The sequence below is a fragment of the Cuculus canorus genome, chromosome 1 (assembly GCF_017976375.1).
Source record: "Cuculus canorus isolate bCucCan1 chromosome 1, bCucCan1.pri, whole genome shotgun sequence".
Lineage (NCBI taxonomy): Eukaryota > Metazoa > Chordata > Aves > Cuculiformes > Cuculidae > Cuculus > Cuculus canorus.
In genome coordinates this window covers 195,403,687-195,418,030 of record NC_071401.1, presented here as the reverse complement: position 1 = coordinate 195,418,030, position 14,344 = coordinate 195,403,687, and the positions used below count along the sequence as shown (strand labels likewise).

The following is a 14,344-nucleotide window of genomic DNA, read 5'->3' as shown; positions in this document are numbered from 1 at the left end:
GGAGTGCAGGGATAGGATGAGGGGTAATGGTTTTAAGCTGAAAGAGGGCAGGTTTAGATGCGACATTAGGAAGGAGTCTTTTACTGTAAGGGTGGTGAGGCACTGGCACAAGTTGCCCAGCAAAGTCATGGATGCCCCATCCCTGAAGGTGTTAAAGCGAGGTTGGATGAGGCTTTGAGCAACCTGGTCCAGTGGAAGGTGTCCCTGCCCATGGCAGGAGGGTTGGAACTGGATAATCTTTAACATGCCTTCTGACCAAGCCATTCTACAATTCTGTGTTCTACAACCAGAATCCCACACCACTGGCAGCAAACCACCTGACCTTCTTAGCTATCCTGAACACCACACCTTCATCCATCCACTCTGAGCACAGAATAAGGCTGAATTTTTAAGGATAAAAAGTTCCACCCTCTGGCCCCTTGACAATTCCTTAACACACACGTGAGGCAGGACCTAGTAAATGTGAATAGAAAGTTTCCTAACCCAAGAACATGAACTTTTAAATTTAACACTGAAGTTATACAATTTCTCAGCTTGTTGTTTTAAAAGTCACATTCTAGTACACTTACTAGTAATATGGATCAGACTACAATTTCTTCCCTCTGTTCTTCATTACAGCATCACCTGCTCACTCTCTGTATGGTGCCTGTTCCCAATAGTGCTTTGACAAGATCTTCACCAACGACCTGGTCCAGGGAACAGTGTATTCTCAGCAAGCTGGCTGATGATACAAAACTGAGAGGAGTGGCTGGTACACCAGAAGGCTGCCATTTAGCGAGACCTGGACAGGCTGGAGTGTGTAATGTTCTGCATCTCAGGAGGAATAACCCCACGCATCAGCACAGGTTAGGGGTTGACTGGTTGGAAGGCAGCTCTGGGGAGAAGGACCTGGGAGTCCTGACGGACAAGCTAACCATGTGCCAGCAATACGCCCTCTCGGCCAAGAAGGCCAGTGGTGTCCTGAGGTGAATTAAGAGCGTGGCCAGCAAGTCAAGAGAGGTTCTCTTCCCCTCTACTCTGCCCCAGCAGGTTACACCTGGAGTCCTCTGTTCAGTTCTGGGCTCCACAGCTCAGGAAAGACAAGGACCTACTGGAGAGAGGTCAGCGGAGGGCCCATGGAGGTGGTTAGGGGACTGGAGCATCTCTTATAAGGGGAGGCTGGGTCTGTTTAGCCTGAAGAACAGAAGACTGAGAGGGAACCTTACCAATGCTTAAAAATATCTAAAGGGCAGGTGTCGAGAAGATGGGGCCAGAGCAGAGTTCTCAACAGTGCCTAGCGACAGGGCAAGAGGCAACAGGCACAAGCTGGAACATAGGCAGTTACACCTGAACATGAGGAATAACTTCCTTTACTGCAAGGGTGACAGAGCACTGGAACAGGCTGCCCTCAGAGGTTGTGTAGTCTCCATTTCTGGAGTTATTCAGAACCTGCTTGGATGTGTTCCTGTGCAACCTGCTTTAGCAAGGGAGGTGGACTGGATGATCTGTAGAGGTCCCTTTCAACGCCAACCATTCTGTGACCCTGTGATATGCCCAAGTTTAGAATATTTGTGCTCACTTATTTTGACATACAGTCAAAGTTTCCCCACAGGATACAAACACAAAATGGAAAACTGATTTCTAGAAGTAGTATTTCTCAGCAAAGCTTGAATAGAATTTTTATGAACGAAGAGCTGCATATTTCTAGCCTAAGGCTTCTGCTCTGCTGAACTTCAAAGACTGACTCTAAAGTAGGTGTTCAAGCTGTCCAGAACTTGCAAAGACTTCAATAGCAAAAGGATTAGTTTGCCAAAATGCTAGGACTGCTATCAGCAATGCCTACTAAAATACTTTCATCTTATTCTTCTTTTGCATCAGCTGTAGAGTAGAGCATAATTCAGTCACTCTTCTGCTGCTTATATCAAAATACTTTAAAGCAAAATGCATCACTACTTCTAAAACCAATAATTCTGCTTTGACGCTTGACTAATGGACACCAGAAGAGACTAGCTGCTTTCAGTGTCTCCCTAAGGTGGCAATCATGTTGCCTCACAGCAGGCATACAGAATTCCTTGAAAACATAAGCAAGCAATCCAAAAAGCTAAACAAAGATCCAAGCGCTGTAATAATGAGATATCCAAACTAGCTTTGTTTTAAGCAAGATTTTGTAGCAGCAGTGCAGTACTTGATGCAAGCTAACTTATTTCACCTCTTAGGCAGTTACTACCAAGGCATGTACTCGCAACCCAAAACCTCAAAGACAGGCATTTCAGAGTCTTCACCAGCAACCCTAATAAAGGTATGCATGTACATATACACACATACAACTGCTAGAATCTGAATTCAGCCAAGACAGTAGCTGTTTTGAAGTGTCTCTATATGTTCCGAAAGATATTTAGACAAGCACAGCTACTGAAATACCTAGAAACAAAAAAACTTCTTCCATTGCATGATTTAGAAACATGAGACAGATGTAATAATTTTTACTTGTATGAAAAGTCTTTAAGTCAAGGTGAGTCAGAACTGTGTTTGGTCTCCAAGAACAAAGAATAGCAGGGGCAGGAGGTGCAAGAAAAGCCGTCAGCAGCCATCAACTTTTACAGGACCTTTCCCCCGATCTGATGTTCAAAACAAGACAGAGCTCACATTTTACTGGAGTGTAAAATTTTTGGAGTGGACCAAAGAAAAGCAAAATATTAACCTTGCTTCTGCTCTTGCCAGGCTAGCAACACCTGCATAACCACGGAGTTATAAAATCAGTAATGTATTTTTAAAGAAATTAGAAGAATGGAAATCTGTGTTCGTTCTGTTTATGCACATGCTCAGAAATAACAGAACCACCTCTAAACAACTTTTAACCATCTTCTGGGCAAACTGGACCTTACATACCACAAATACTTCTGCCACTGCATGCATTTACATGACAGGTAGATCTTCCAAGGTAACTCAGTAAATTTATTTCTTCTGTTGCCACAAAATCCCTGTCACTCACAGCACAGGACCTATTACTAAGGACTGAGATTCAGAATTGTTCAAGTTTTATGCAAATAATCCAACGGCCTGTTATCACTAGATGATAGGTGCCTGTAATTTAAACCGATGATAGACAGTCTGAACCCTGGTAACTACAGATTCTCACAAGCGCGAGCTTTTAAAAGAAGAAAATTCAAATTACCTGAAGTTTATTTAACGTTATATTTGTCCATGAGATCAGTTGGTCTGAAATTTTATGTAAGCAGAGACCACACAGCTTTTGCTTCATTGTTCCAATTACAGCAGAGTCTCTCAACTTTGAGAGTGGGGAAAATTACTAGGAAGGAAACTTACTTAAAAGGTTTTTTTAAAAAAAAAAACACATTAACAACAATGCAAAATGGCTCTTTCTCACAGTTTTTTGTCCTTCCCTGCTATTAGCTGTCAGCTAAACATTTTTAACTGCAGTCAGTAATTAAAATCAGTTTTCGCTACCCTACTTTAGAAGAACCAAAATTTAATAGTGCTGAGGTATATTCGTCGGGGATAGGAGTACACAGAAGCACATCAACACGGAGGAGCCTGAACAGGGACAGCTTTTCAATCGAACATAAGGACTGGAACACAGCATCTCACTGCTCATCTATGGCACATGAAAAGTCACAGCAGTATCAACCAGCTGCAGGCATGCTACTTGTTCTGCAGCAAGAGATCAGCCTGGCTGTTCCTGTCATCAGCTACAAAATGTTATTTCAATCTTTGGCTTGGTCCTGTACCAACCATCTGCAGTACTATGAGATATTCTGCCTAGTAACTCCCCAGGAAGAGGACAGGCAACAGGTAATTGCCAATTCATGACCTTCACCTTCTCCTCATAGCGCACTACACACAGCCAGACATGACGAGCATTTTCCGGCATTCTCACTGCAATTCAAACTAAAGCTTCTGACATATTAGAAGTTTGTGATGACTCAGCTCTGCTACAGCTCTTCAGGCTGAGTCCTTAAATAGTCAACACAGAAATCCCAGTTCAAACCACAGACGTGTCACTCTGGATCTTCCAATGAGTTTAAAGTTCATAACCACAAACAACTGAAAAATAGCTAAGAACAAGAGCAGCCAAGATGCCACTCACCGACTATTAAATAAACAAAATATGCAGTTGTAGCAGTTGTAGAAAGTAAAGTGTTCTTAGAGGCATTGCCACTTACTGTAGCAAAAAAAAAAAAAAAAAAATCCACACAGCACAAGACAAAACATGGGAAGCCTTTTAGATCCTAAAAAAAATCTCAACTTCAAACCATCCAAATAAATGGCAGAATTTTATATTTTGCCTTTAACATAATTTATCATGCATTATAAATTTATCTTTATATATTATACAGTAACTATCACACAATAATTTGATGGGTTAATGAAAAACATATTTTGTAATACATTCAGAGGGATCAGAACAACTGACACCCTAATAGACTTAGAGCACACACACAATTGTGAACAGACATAAAACGCACATAGTCGTTGTGCAATTAAGGAGAACGAGCAAGATCAACACCAACTGCCAACAGGTTGAAAAGCTAACAGACCATGTGCTGAAAGCAAACATAGCTTCAAGGTGTCTCAGTACACAGCCCAGGAAACAAACCAAACAGCCAGAATACAACTGAGAAACGTCAGCTATCTTGTTCTATTTATACGCTTGAAAGCTTGAATATTAAACATCAGAAGAGTCAAGCCTAAAAATACATCAAATAATCCAATTACATGTTGTCTCAGCTGTCCTGGAAGTTGAATAGTCACAACATCTTGAGAACAGCTACTCAAGATGTTCATAAAGCGACTCTTACAGGCATACAAACACAGGATGTGATAAAAGACGCTACAAGGCTATACGTTAAGGTAATGGTCTCTTTACCCATCAGAGGCAGACAGGAAGATCCTAACATGTCTCCTCTCAAAGCCTTTCCGACAACTGCATTTATGAAAGCTTCAATGAGATGTTGTAAAATAATGAGAGATTTATAAAGTGCTAAGAAAAACATATAAATCTCTAAAACATTTTCAGTTAGTTCTTGTACAACAGAAAATACAAAGTCTACAGCCACTGGAGTCTGGACACCTGCCTTACCACACCAAATATACATACAAACTATAGATTAACGATTTAAAATAATTTATAAAAGTATTTTAAGAAGCAGTAACCTATTGCTCCTTCCATATTTCTGAATCTCTACTCTCCAAATAAACACTTAAAATAAAAACCATACCAGAAACTCCACTTAAAGAAAGGATAGAAACTCATGGAAGGGGAAAGAGTAACAAAACATTTCTGTTCAAAATTATAGATCTAACTATGAAAGCAAGAATCTGTCCCAGGAATCATGCAAGACAATTTCCCACACATCTGACTCTTAAAAATACACTATGAGGTGACAAAGTCGTGATCTAATCCTCTTAATTCAATGAAGCCTTCCACTTTAAGCAGCAAAGGTAGCAAACACACTACTCTACTGGCATTTTTCATCCTGCTATGGAAGGACCTTACAGAAAGTGGAGTAAACCACATAGAACCAGACCTCTTTACTGAACTGACCATCATAGTATTTTAATTAATCTGTGGCATGGAAATTAGAACTGAAACAACTTCATACACAATACAATCACAAGGCATTTACTAGCAAAAAAAACCACTCTTCTCAAAGGAAGAGCTCCTATAAATGTGACAGCATTAAAATTCTCTCTGTAGTCTTATCTTTGAAATGAAGTAATTAAAAAACTACAATGATTTCCATTGCATTCACCATAAAAAGTTCCAAATAATGTGCATATGCTACACACAGCCTATCACAATTTGTGCTCACAGCCTTCAAAGCAATATTTCAGATCTCTTCCAACAACAGCAACAAAAAGATCATACAGAAATCGTTTAATCTGCATAGATTCTGCAGGCAGTGGTAAAAAAGGACTTTCACTCCACTAATGCTGCAGAAGTCTTTTTTCCAAGCTCCACACCTCCAGCAAGATGTACTTTGAAGATATCACAGCACAGCTCCGCCTCCAGCTGTCACCCATTCCAGTCCAAACCAAATGCGCTGGCAGTGTCTCACCCTGCCTGGACAACAGCAGAGACTGCTTGCGTTCAGCACTTTTAGGTTCTCAAAGGCATGTGTAGACAACTGAATGCACCAACCGAAAAGAAGGAGTCAGGGAGGCAGCAGCAACTTTAGGCATCGAAACCAATCAGTCGCGTAAAGGGGCAGGAAGGAACCAAGAGCACACAGTAAGAAAAACATCTCCAGAAAACTTGGAAATGTGATTCACACACTGCACAAAAGGCAAGCAAATGATTTAACGATTCTTTCTGAAAAGTGTTTGAGGCCCACCAGTAGTCAGAAGAGCTCTGCTCTCGGTGCCATAACATATATCCTACCTGTATTTTACCCCTGTGTTTCACTCTAAACTCATGTTTTATTGGTAGAAGTTGATAACTGGGTGCGCGTAAGAACCATGAAGTAAAATCAGTATTACAGGCAAGTCAGCGTGGTGCATTGTGAGCCCTGCACCTACCCAAGTCCTTCCCATATCCTCAATGTCCCATCAATTAAAGCGCATTACATACAAATCCTTAAACATTTTCCCTACAGACACCCAAAGACAATACATAGCAGACAGGCCAAAGCACACAGTATGACTCCTCCTAAATATACCCATTTCCACATTACTTCTGTGCAAAACCGATCGATAAAAAGTTTAAAATGTTCATAAGAATATACAGTTAAAATAAATTTAATTCCTCCCAGAAGAATAAAAAAAAAACCCAACTTTAGAAAACAATCTGTACTTACAGATGTTCACACGAGCATGATAAAAGATGTTCATTCTCCCTTCTTCCTTGTACTTTGGCATTCCACAAACCAAGGCATTTGATCTTGCAGAAACACACACTGAAAATTTCTCCTACTGCATTATTAGGAATTGCTGTGCTCCAATACAAATAATGAGAAAAACAGGACTGTCTGTCTTTTTTTTTTTAAAAAAAAAAAAAAGGGGGAAACACAAATGGGACTAGGCTTTTTGTAAACACTGATCCTTTTTCATTTTGCAGGACCTCCAGAAACCCCTAACCATGTCACATTGGTGTGACTTTTTTCATATGAAACTTGTTGCTTCTACAAGGTAGCTTTTTCATTATGCAAATTCTTTTAAAAGCAAGTTTAAATCACTTACATTTCCTGCATTATGAACAATGGGCATGTGCAAAGAAGATTTTATGCAGGAACTGAGCTCTTCCTTCCACATAACAGACAGAGAAAAAGGGGTAATTATATACCCTTATTCTACACAGAATACATCTGTGAGTGCAAAAGGATCACAAAAAACCTTTTTGTTCTAGATGCATTAGAAAAGCCATCAGGCTTTCTGAAAGAGTCAAAGGTTTCCTTTAGCAGTCTCAGGAACTGTAAAAATATTCTTTTTAAGAATTACTCTTTTCCGACAATGGCAAGTTTTACTATTGTTTTCAACAGAATGACAACCTAAGTTTTGGCAGAAGAACAGCTTACATCCCTGACTTTCCAGTCTTCCTCATTCAGCTCAAAGGACCAAGATCAGGCTTATGCACAAGCTCTCCCTCAAAATGCACCAGGCCCTCAGCACTGACCTGTCTTAGATAAGTAGCCACCTTTTAACTCAGACAGCTAGTTTAACCGCCTGGAGTCAGGCAGGCAGTTACCTCTATTACCCCTCACCCTCAACAAAAGCAAATCACAAAACTGAAAGAAAAAAGAACAGAAATCCAAACACTAACAATATTCTCAACATAAGAAAAAGCATTCATTAGATGCCTGGATTAACATTTTACAGCAAGATACAGATTTAATGAATAAAGAAGAAAATAAGCTATCTCAGGAGACCAGCACTGTAGCCTCTTACACACAAAAACACCAACCAAAATCAAAACCCCAAAGAAACGGAAAGTAAGCAAGTTCCAAACTTTTGTTCCTAAGCCCAGACAGTGAATTTTGAACTCAGAATAAAAGGGCTTGGAGCTTAACTTGTGTTCCATAGAAAAACGATATCCTTATACGAAGAGCTAATAATGTTTGAGAAGATCACAGAGGCACTGACCACTGGCACATACAGGAAGTTGCGTTTTAAAGCACTTTCGCCTTTGCTCTCTTGCCTCAGCTCCCAGGACTTAAAGCTAGATCAGCAGAAGGAATCAGGAAATGTTACACAAACTTCTCAGCACATATAAGCATCTGCAGTCAGATTTTTGGAAGGCAACAGGAGACATCCAGAGCTGCCATTCTAAACAGGATACAAACACACTGAAGGGAATCTGCCTGCTCTTAATAACTGCTCTCCTGACAGACTGCCCTCTTTCCCTGAAACAGGAGGATACTGAGAATACTACTCAATTTTGCAGGATACTGGCAAACCAAACATAGCCTCTACAAAAAACTTCCTGCCAACATCTTAAAGAAAACATAGAACATGACATTTGACTGATAACATGTCAGACCCATGAAACAGGGATGAGGCACCTAATATGCTTGTAGTATTGCTCTCTACAAGAATAACCTATCCTGCTACTCAACTAGCTCGGAACAGCAGAAGAGTTTTAGCACAGCCTCTGCCCACTGCCTTTGCTATATTAACTTAAAAGTAAAGCACCATTTGAGGCCAAATATTCCTCATCAGGTATCATTTATTATATCTGCAACATAAGACTTGCTATCTTGGCAGCTTTCACATCATATGCTGAATGGCATGAGAAATAGGACACAGGGTTAAAAAAAAAAAAGGCTTGGAAGCAAACAAAACCTGAAGAACCTCACTGTTGAGGCAGTTAAGCGTTGCCCAGTATCTCAACCACAAACTTCCTTCCATGCTCATCAAAGATAAGCCACATCTGTTCTCTGCACAGGAAGTCACCAGCTTACACATTCCTACACATGGTCTGAGCTGATACCTTGAGATCTGATCAACACAGGTTTTAAGCTGTCAAAGTCGCTAACACAGATACATGGAGCTGTGCCTTGAATATAACACGGGATGTCGTAATTAGAAGGCGCCATGCCTCTGACCTCGAACAAACGTGTTGAAGATAATGCCTTGTTTTGAGGGTTTCCAGTTTTTGTTTGTAAATGAAATCCAACAGCAGAAATGAAATCCAACAGCAGAGGAGATAACAGAAAAATAGATCAGGAATTTGTTCCAAACTTCCAAAGCAAAGTCTAAAAATAACATAGAAAAAATTTGGTTTACTTTAATAAACAATATCCTCACAGAAAAACTGATGCAGCATGACCTAGATAACTGAAGAGCGAGGTGGATCTAGAACTGGCTTAACTGTCATGCTCAAAGGGTTGTGATCATCAGCGTAAAGTCCAGTTGGAGGGCAGTCTCTACTGGAATAGCCCAGGCATTGATACTTGTGCCAACACTGTTCAGCATCTTCATTACTAACTGCGATGAGGGCACAGAGCGTACCCTCAGCAAGCTGGCAGGTGACACAAAACTGGAAAGAGTGGTTGATGCACCAGCAGTCTGCACTGCCAGTGAGAGGAACCCTGAGAGGCTGTGGAAATGGGCCAGCAGAAGTCTCACGAAGTTAACGCTGGGATGGGCAAAGTCCTGCACCTGGGAGGAGTAACCCTGTGCACCAGCACGGGCTGGGACCCAATTGGCTGGAGAGCTGCCAGACAGAAACTTTCTGGTGGAGGGCAGGCTGGACACAAGGCATCAGCGTGCCTTCGTGGCTAAGCAGGCCAGCAGCCTCCTGGACAGGAAGGATTGGGAAAGCACTCCCAGCAGGCTGAAGGAGGTGATTCCCACCCTCTGCTCAGTAGAGGCGAGACACATTTGGAGTCTTGAGTTCTGCGCTCACCAGTCCAAGACAGGCATAGATATACCAGAGCAAGTCTGGCAAAGAGCCTCAGAAATGATTAAGGGGCATCATGTGCATAAGCAGAGGCCAATAGCAACGAATTGTTCAGCGAGGAGAAAAAGAAAGCAGCGGGGCTGGGACAGGATGTAGAACTAGATCAGTGCATACAAATACCTGATGAGAGGGTGTAAAGATGTAGCCAGACTCGCAGAAGCACTGGGGTTGCAAGGAACTTCTTGGTATCATTTACTCCAATCCACCTGCTCAAGCACAGTCCCCTAAAGCATGCTGTCCAGGACTACATGCAGTCAGGTTTTACAACCTCTGTTGGCAGCCTTTGCCAATACTCAGCCACCCTCACCATAAGGAATTTTTATTCTTGCCTTCAGAAAATGTGACATGTTAATTTGTGTCCATTGCCTCCTGTCTTGTCACCAGTCACTGCTGAGACATGTCTGGCTCCATCCTCTTCATTACCTTCCATGAGGTGCTTATATACGTTGGTAAGACACCCCCCTTGAGCCTCATCTTCTCCAGGCTAAACAGTCCCAGCCCTCAGCCTTTCCTCATAGGAAAGATGCCCCAGTCTTTTCACCACCTATGGCTGTGTGATAGACTGACTCCAGTGCATCCGGACCTCTCTGGTCCTGGGGAGCCCAGATCCGGACACAGTACTTCAGACACAGCCTCAGCAGTATCCAGTAGAGGATGACTTCCCTCAACCTGCTGGCAAAGGTCTTCCAATAGCAGCCCAAGCTACGATTGGCCTTGTGCACTACTGGCTCATGGTCAGCTTGTTGTCTGTCACAGCCCTAAAGATCTCAGCAAAGCTGATTTCCAGCTGGTCAGCCCCCAGTATGTACCCCTGGATACCCCTGCAACTGTGTTACTCTTCCCCAGATGCAGATCTATTTTCAGAGATATCCAGTGACAGGACAAGAAGGGTACAAACTGGAATAAAATAAATTCCTTTTAAACATAAAACACCACCACTACTTTCTGCAGGAGTGGTCCAGTACTGATACTGGTTGCCAAGAGAAATTGTGGAGCCTCTGCCCTTGGAGATACAGAGTCTGATAGTGCCGGCCAACCTACTATAGTTGACCCTACTCTGAGCAGCAAGCGTTGGACTAGGTCCCTTCCAATCTCAAATAATGCACAGTTCTAGGATTCGGTGGATGTACAAGCAAGTGTGAGTACATACGCTTAATTACATCCCATTACAGTAAATGAAATTGAAGAAAGCAGCCAAAATGAAGACTGTCTGTTGCATATAATACTTTAGTATTTGACAAAGTTCCATAATTAAAACTCCTCAGTTATTTGTTCTACGAATTTAATGTTGGATATAAAGGGACATGGATTCACTTTTATTCTCCACAATATATAACAACCTTCTTCAGTAACTGCAGACATAGGTATCATCAACATCATTCCCTGAAATGGTCTTTACTACTACTGTATAAGCACCATTGTAGTGACAGTTATATTTTTAATCTCCAGTCCCCAATTAACACAGCTGACAAAAAAATAACATTTACAGTGACATTTTAATTTCTAACTCTCATACCAACTAATCAGGGAAAACAATTTAAATTACTTGAAAATTACATTATTAAAACTCAGCATCCACTTCAATCACAAAGATTTTGAAGAACTAGCAAGAAATATCACTACATAGCTTCAACCTACCTTTCTGCAATAATTTGACCTCTCCATTTTCTTTCTTGATTTCATTCATTATTTTGTGCTTCTTCTTCTCTTTTTGCTTCTTTTCCCGTTCTTTAATTTTTTCTTTGATTTGGGCTGAAATGCAAATAATGAACAATTAAGTAGGAACGGAAAACTGTCACGTGCAAGTTTCACATTACTCTTATGTAAGGTCTAGTATGAGGATAAAAGGAGGAGTTACAAGGAAATTCCAGTACTTATAATATGAAAAGCTAATATTTTATCTGTTGCATAATCCAGCATAAGCCTATTTAACTCAGACAAGTTTTATTTCTATTATGTTAGAACTGAATGCAACCATTCAGCACATTAGCTGTATACAGTCCACAAATATTTGCTTATTTCTACTACACTTCGCTCTTATTTTGCATCTGTAATCGGCTCTTATTTCTTGAAATTCAAGTTACCTGCATTAGCAAAGAAAGGGGGAGAAATAGCAGAGTTTGTGTTTTTCTGGGCAAACATACACACTAGAAAGCTCACGTAACTATCTCCACATAGTCTAAACTTAAAGGCTTTTCCAAGTAGCTTGGAATGAAGACTTGATTTGTCAGCCACAAAATCTGTCACATTAATTTTTCAGGCTACACTACTGTATCACTAGCATTAAGATGTAATTAACAGAGACACGTGAAACATGCTGTATTTGCACAGCAAACATAATGCACTGGCGCTTCCCCTGCTTGCCTCCCATCTGCAACAGCTCACCTGAGCAGTCTCATTATTCCTTTACTTTCTTGTCACGTCACTCAAGGTTTTTAAATCTTTGTCATACAAAAGCAGAGACTTTAGGGATACTTTCTACATGAACACCACCAGACCCGGAAGAATTCATAATTTCAATGAGTAATCTTTTCAAGTCAAGTTTAGATTTACTTTTGAAGCTAAGCATTTAGAGAAGTCAGATTTAACAAGGCTTAGATGCACCGTGGCCAGCACTTCATGCCTGGTTTCCTGGCTTGACGCCAAGTACCTGCTTCAAGAGTTTGCGGGGCTTTTTATCCTCTGCAGGAAAAGAGGAAATCCGATTTCAAGCTTCTATATAATGTTATGCTTCAGAATGCTTTCTTAATAATACAGCTGAGATGTTTTATTTATGGCACTCATATTATAAACCCCACATGGAAGCAAAGAGAAATCCAATTACTCTTCCTCAAGCACTCACACAAAACAGAAGCACGAGATATCACCACTACTAATAAATCAGAAATATTCCTCAGAACCAAACCAAAACAAGCCTTCAATTCTAGAAGGCAATATAGTGTCCCATAACCAAACTATTTGTAAAGCAAGTTAACAGTTAAGCAAAAAGTGCAAAGAGTTGAGGGTAATCCATATATGTAATAATGACTCCACTGCATTCACATCTTTCTTTGTAGCAGTTTTCTAGCAAGGCTACAGAACTTGAACCTTAGTAGCTGTCAGGATGAAGAAGGTATTTTGGAAAAAGTCCAAGAAAAACAAAACCTAAAAGATATGGCAATTGAGATAGATAATTTCTATCTGCAGATCAAGATAAGCTTTGGTGGCACAAAAGAAATAAGGAATAAGGTAGCTGTGCTTAAAACTGTATGAAAGTCTTAGTTCTAAGCAACTGAAAAACACATACAAGAACAGCCTTCTAACGGTTCAATGAGAAAGGATGACAAAGCAGATTCATCTGTATTGCAGAACACTGAATCCAAACAAGTCTTCCTAAGCAACACAAACCTGTACTTTCTAGGAAGAGATTAAGCAGACATGAATCTTCCTCTCCACTCTGTTTCCTCCTCAGAAGAAATCCCCAAATTGTAATACTCCTGCAACTTAGTAGTATGAAGTAAGAAATAAATTATATAACAGCAGTTTAAGTAACAGACTGAAAGCACTCACTCAGCAAGTGGGCAGTAACTTCAAGATTGATTTGTAACCTGCACTGAATGTTCAACTCAGCCAAGACTGTAATTATCATGGGAAGAGCTAGATTTTATCTCAACATTTGGGTACTGTTAACAGGCACACGACTTCTGCTATCACTTATGATTCCAAGAAAGATTGAAGAGCACATACAAATGCTGAGCCTTGTTGACAAAGGCCAGGAGAAAGGCTGAAAGAATCCTTTATTGCAGGCTCATGAAAAGCATAACAGGCCAATGAATCTTCCAGTTTTGTCAGAAGCAACACATAAGTAAGGACAGCGAACAAACCGAAACCTTTTAAAGAGCCTCTAGTTTATTTTCACATCTAGAAAGCAATTAGCAGAGTCAGTGGTGAGATGTACCAGAAAGAAAGAAACAATGGAAGTGTCTTGTGACCTCCTCCAGCAACAATCACAAGCAAATCATTCCTAGAGGCTACACATACAATGTAAATGCAGGTTTGAAATAAATTAAACTTAACTATTTCCCTTTTAGAAATCACAGTACGGTAATGAAACCAGTGTACAGCCCAAAGCAAGTAAAGAACAACTGAGATTCCTGATTTAAATGTACAAATTCTCAAGTTTCTCCTTCAAAGCCCACAGAACAGATAAGCATCAGATAGCAGAGCTGTCCTTAAAACAAGCATACATAAATATTGAAATAAAGGCAAAATACATAATTAAAAAAAAAAAGTTGAAACGAGTCCATGGATTAAAACTTGTGTCAACTTTCACTTCAAATGTCTTCAATTAATGAGTAAAAGTAAGGATTTTCTAGTCTGGCTGGCAGAACTCGACACAACTCTCAAAATATATTCTGTAGATTATCCTCCTCAGTGATAATATTCCATTTCACAGCTTTCAATGAG

General features: G+C 40.5%; 1 protein-coding gene across 2 annotated transcripts in view; it reads right to left on the bottom strand.

Annotated features, from left to right (window-relative positions):
* Positions 1 to 14,344, bottom strand: part of RSBN1L (round spermatid basic protein 1 like) — a 52,173-nt gene that overhangs the window by 25,848 nt on the left and 11,981 nt on the right. For both annotated transcript variants that reach the window (XM_054057858.1, XM_054057864.1), the window contains exon 2: positions 11,537 to 11,650. In XM_054057858.1, the coding sequence (XP_053913833.1) occupies positions 11,537 to 11,650 (114 nt within the window). The remainder of the gene's footprint in view (positions 1 to 11,536; positions 11,651 to 14,344) is intronic.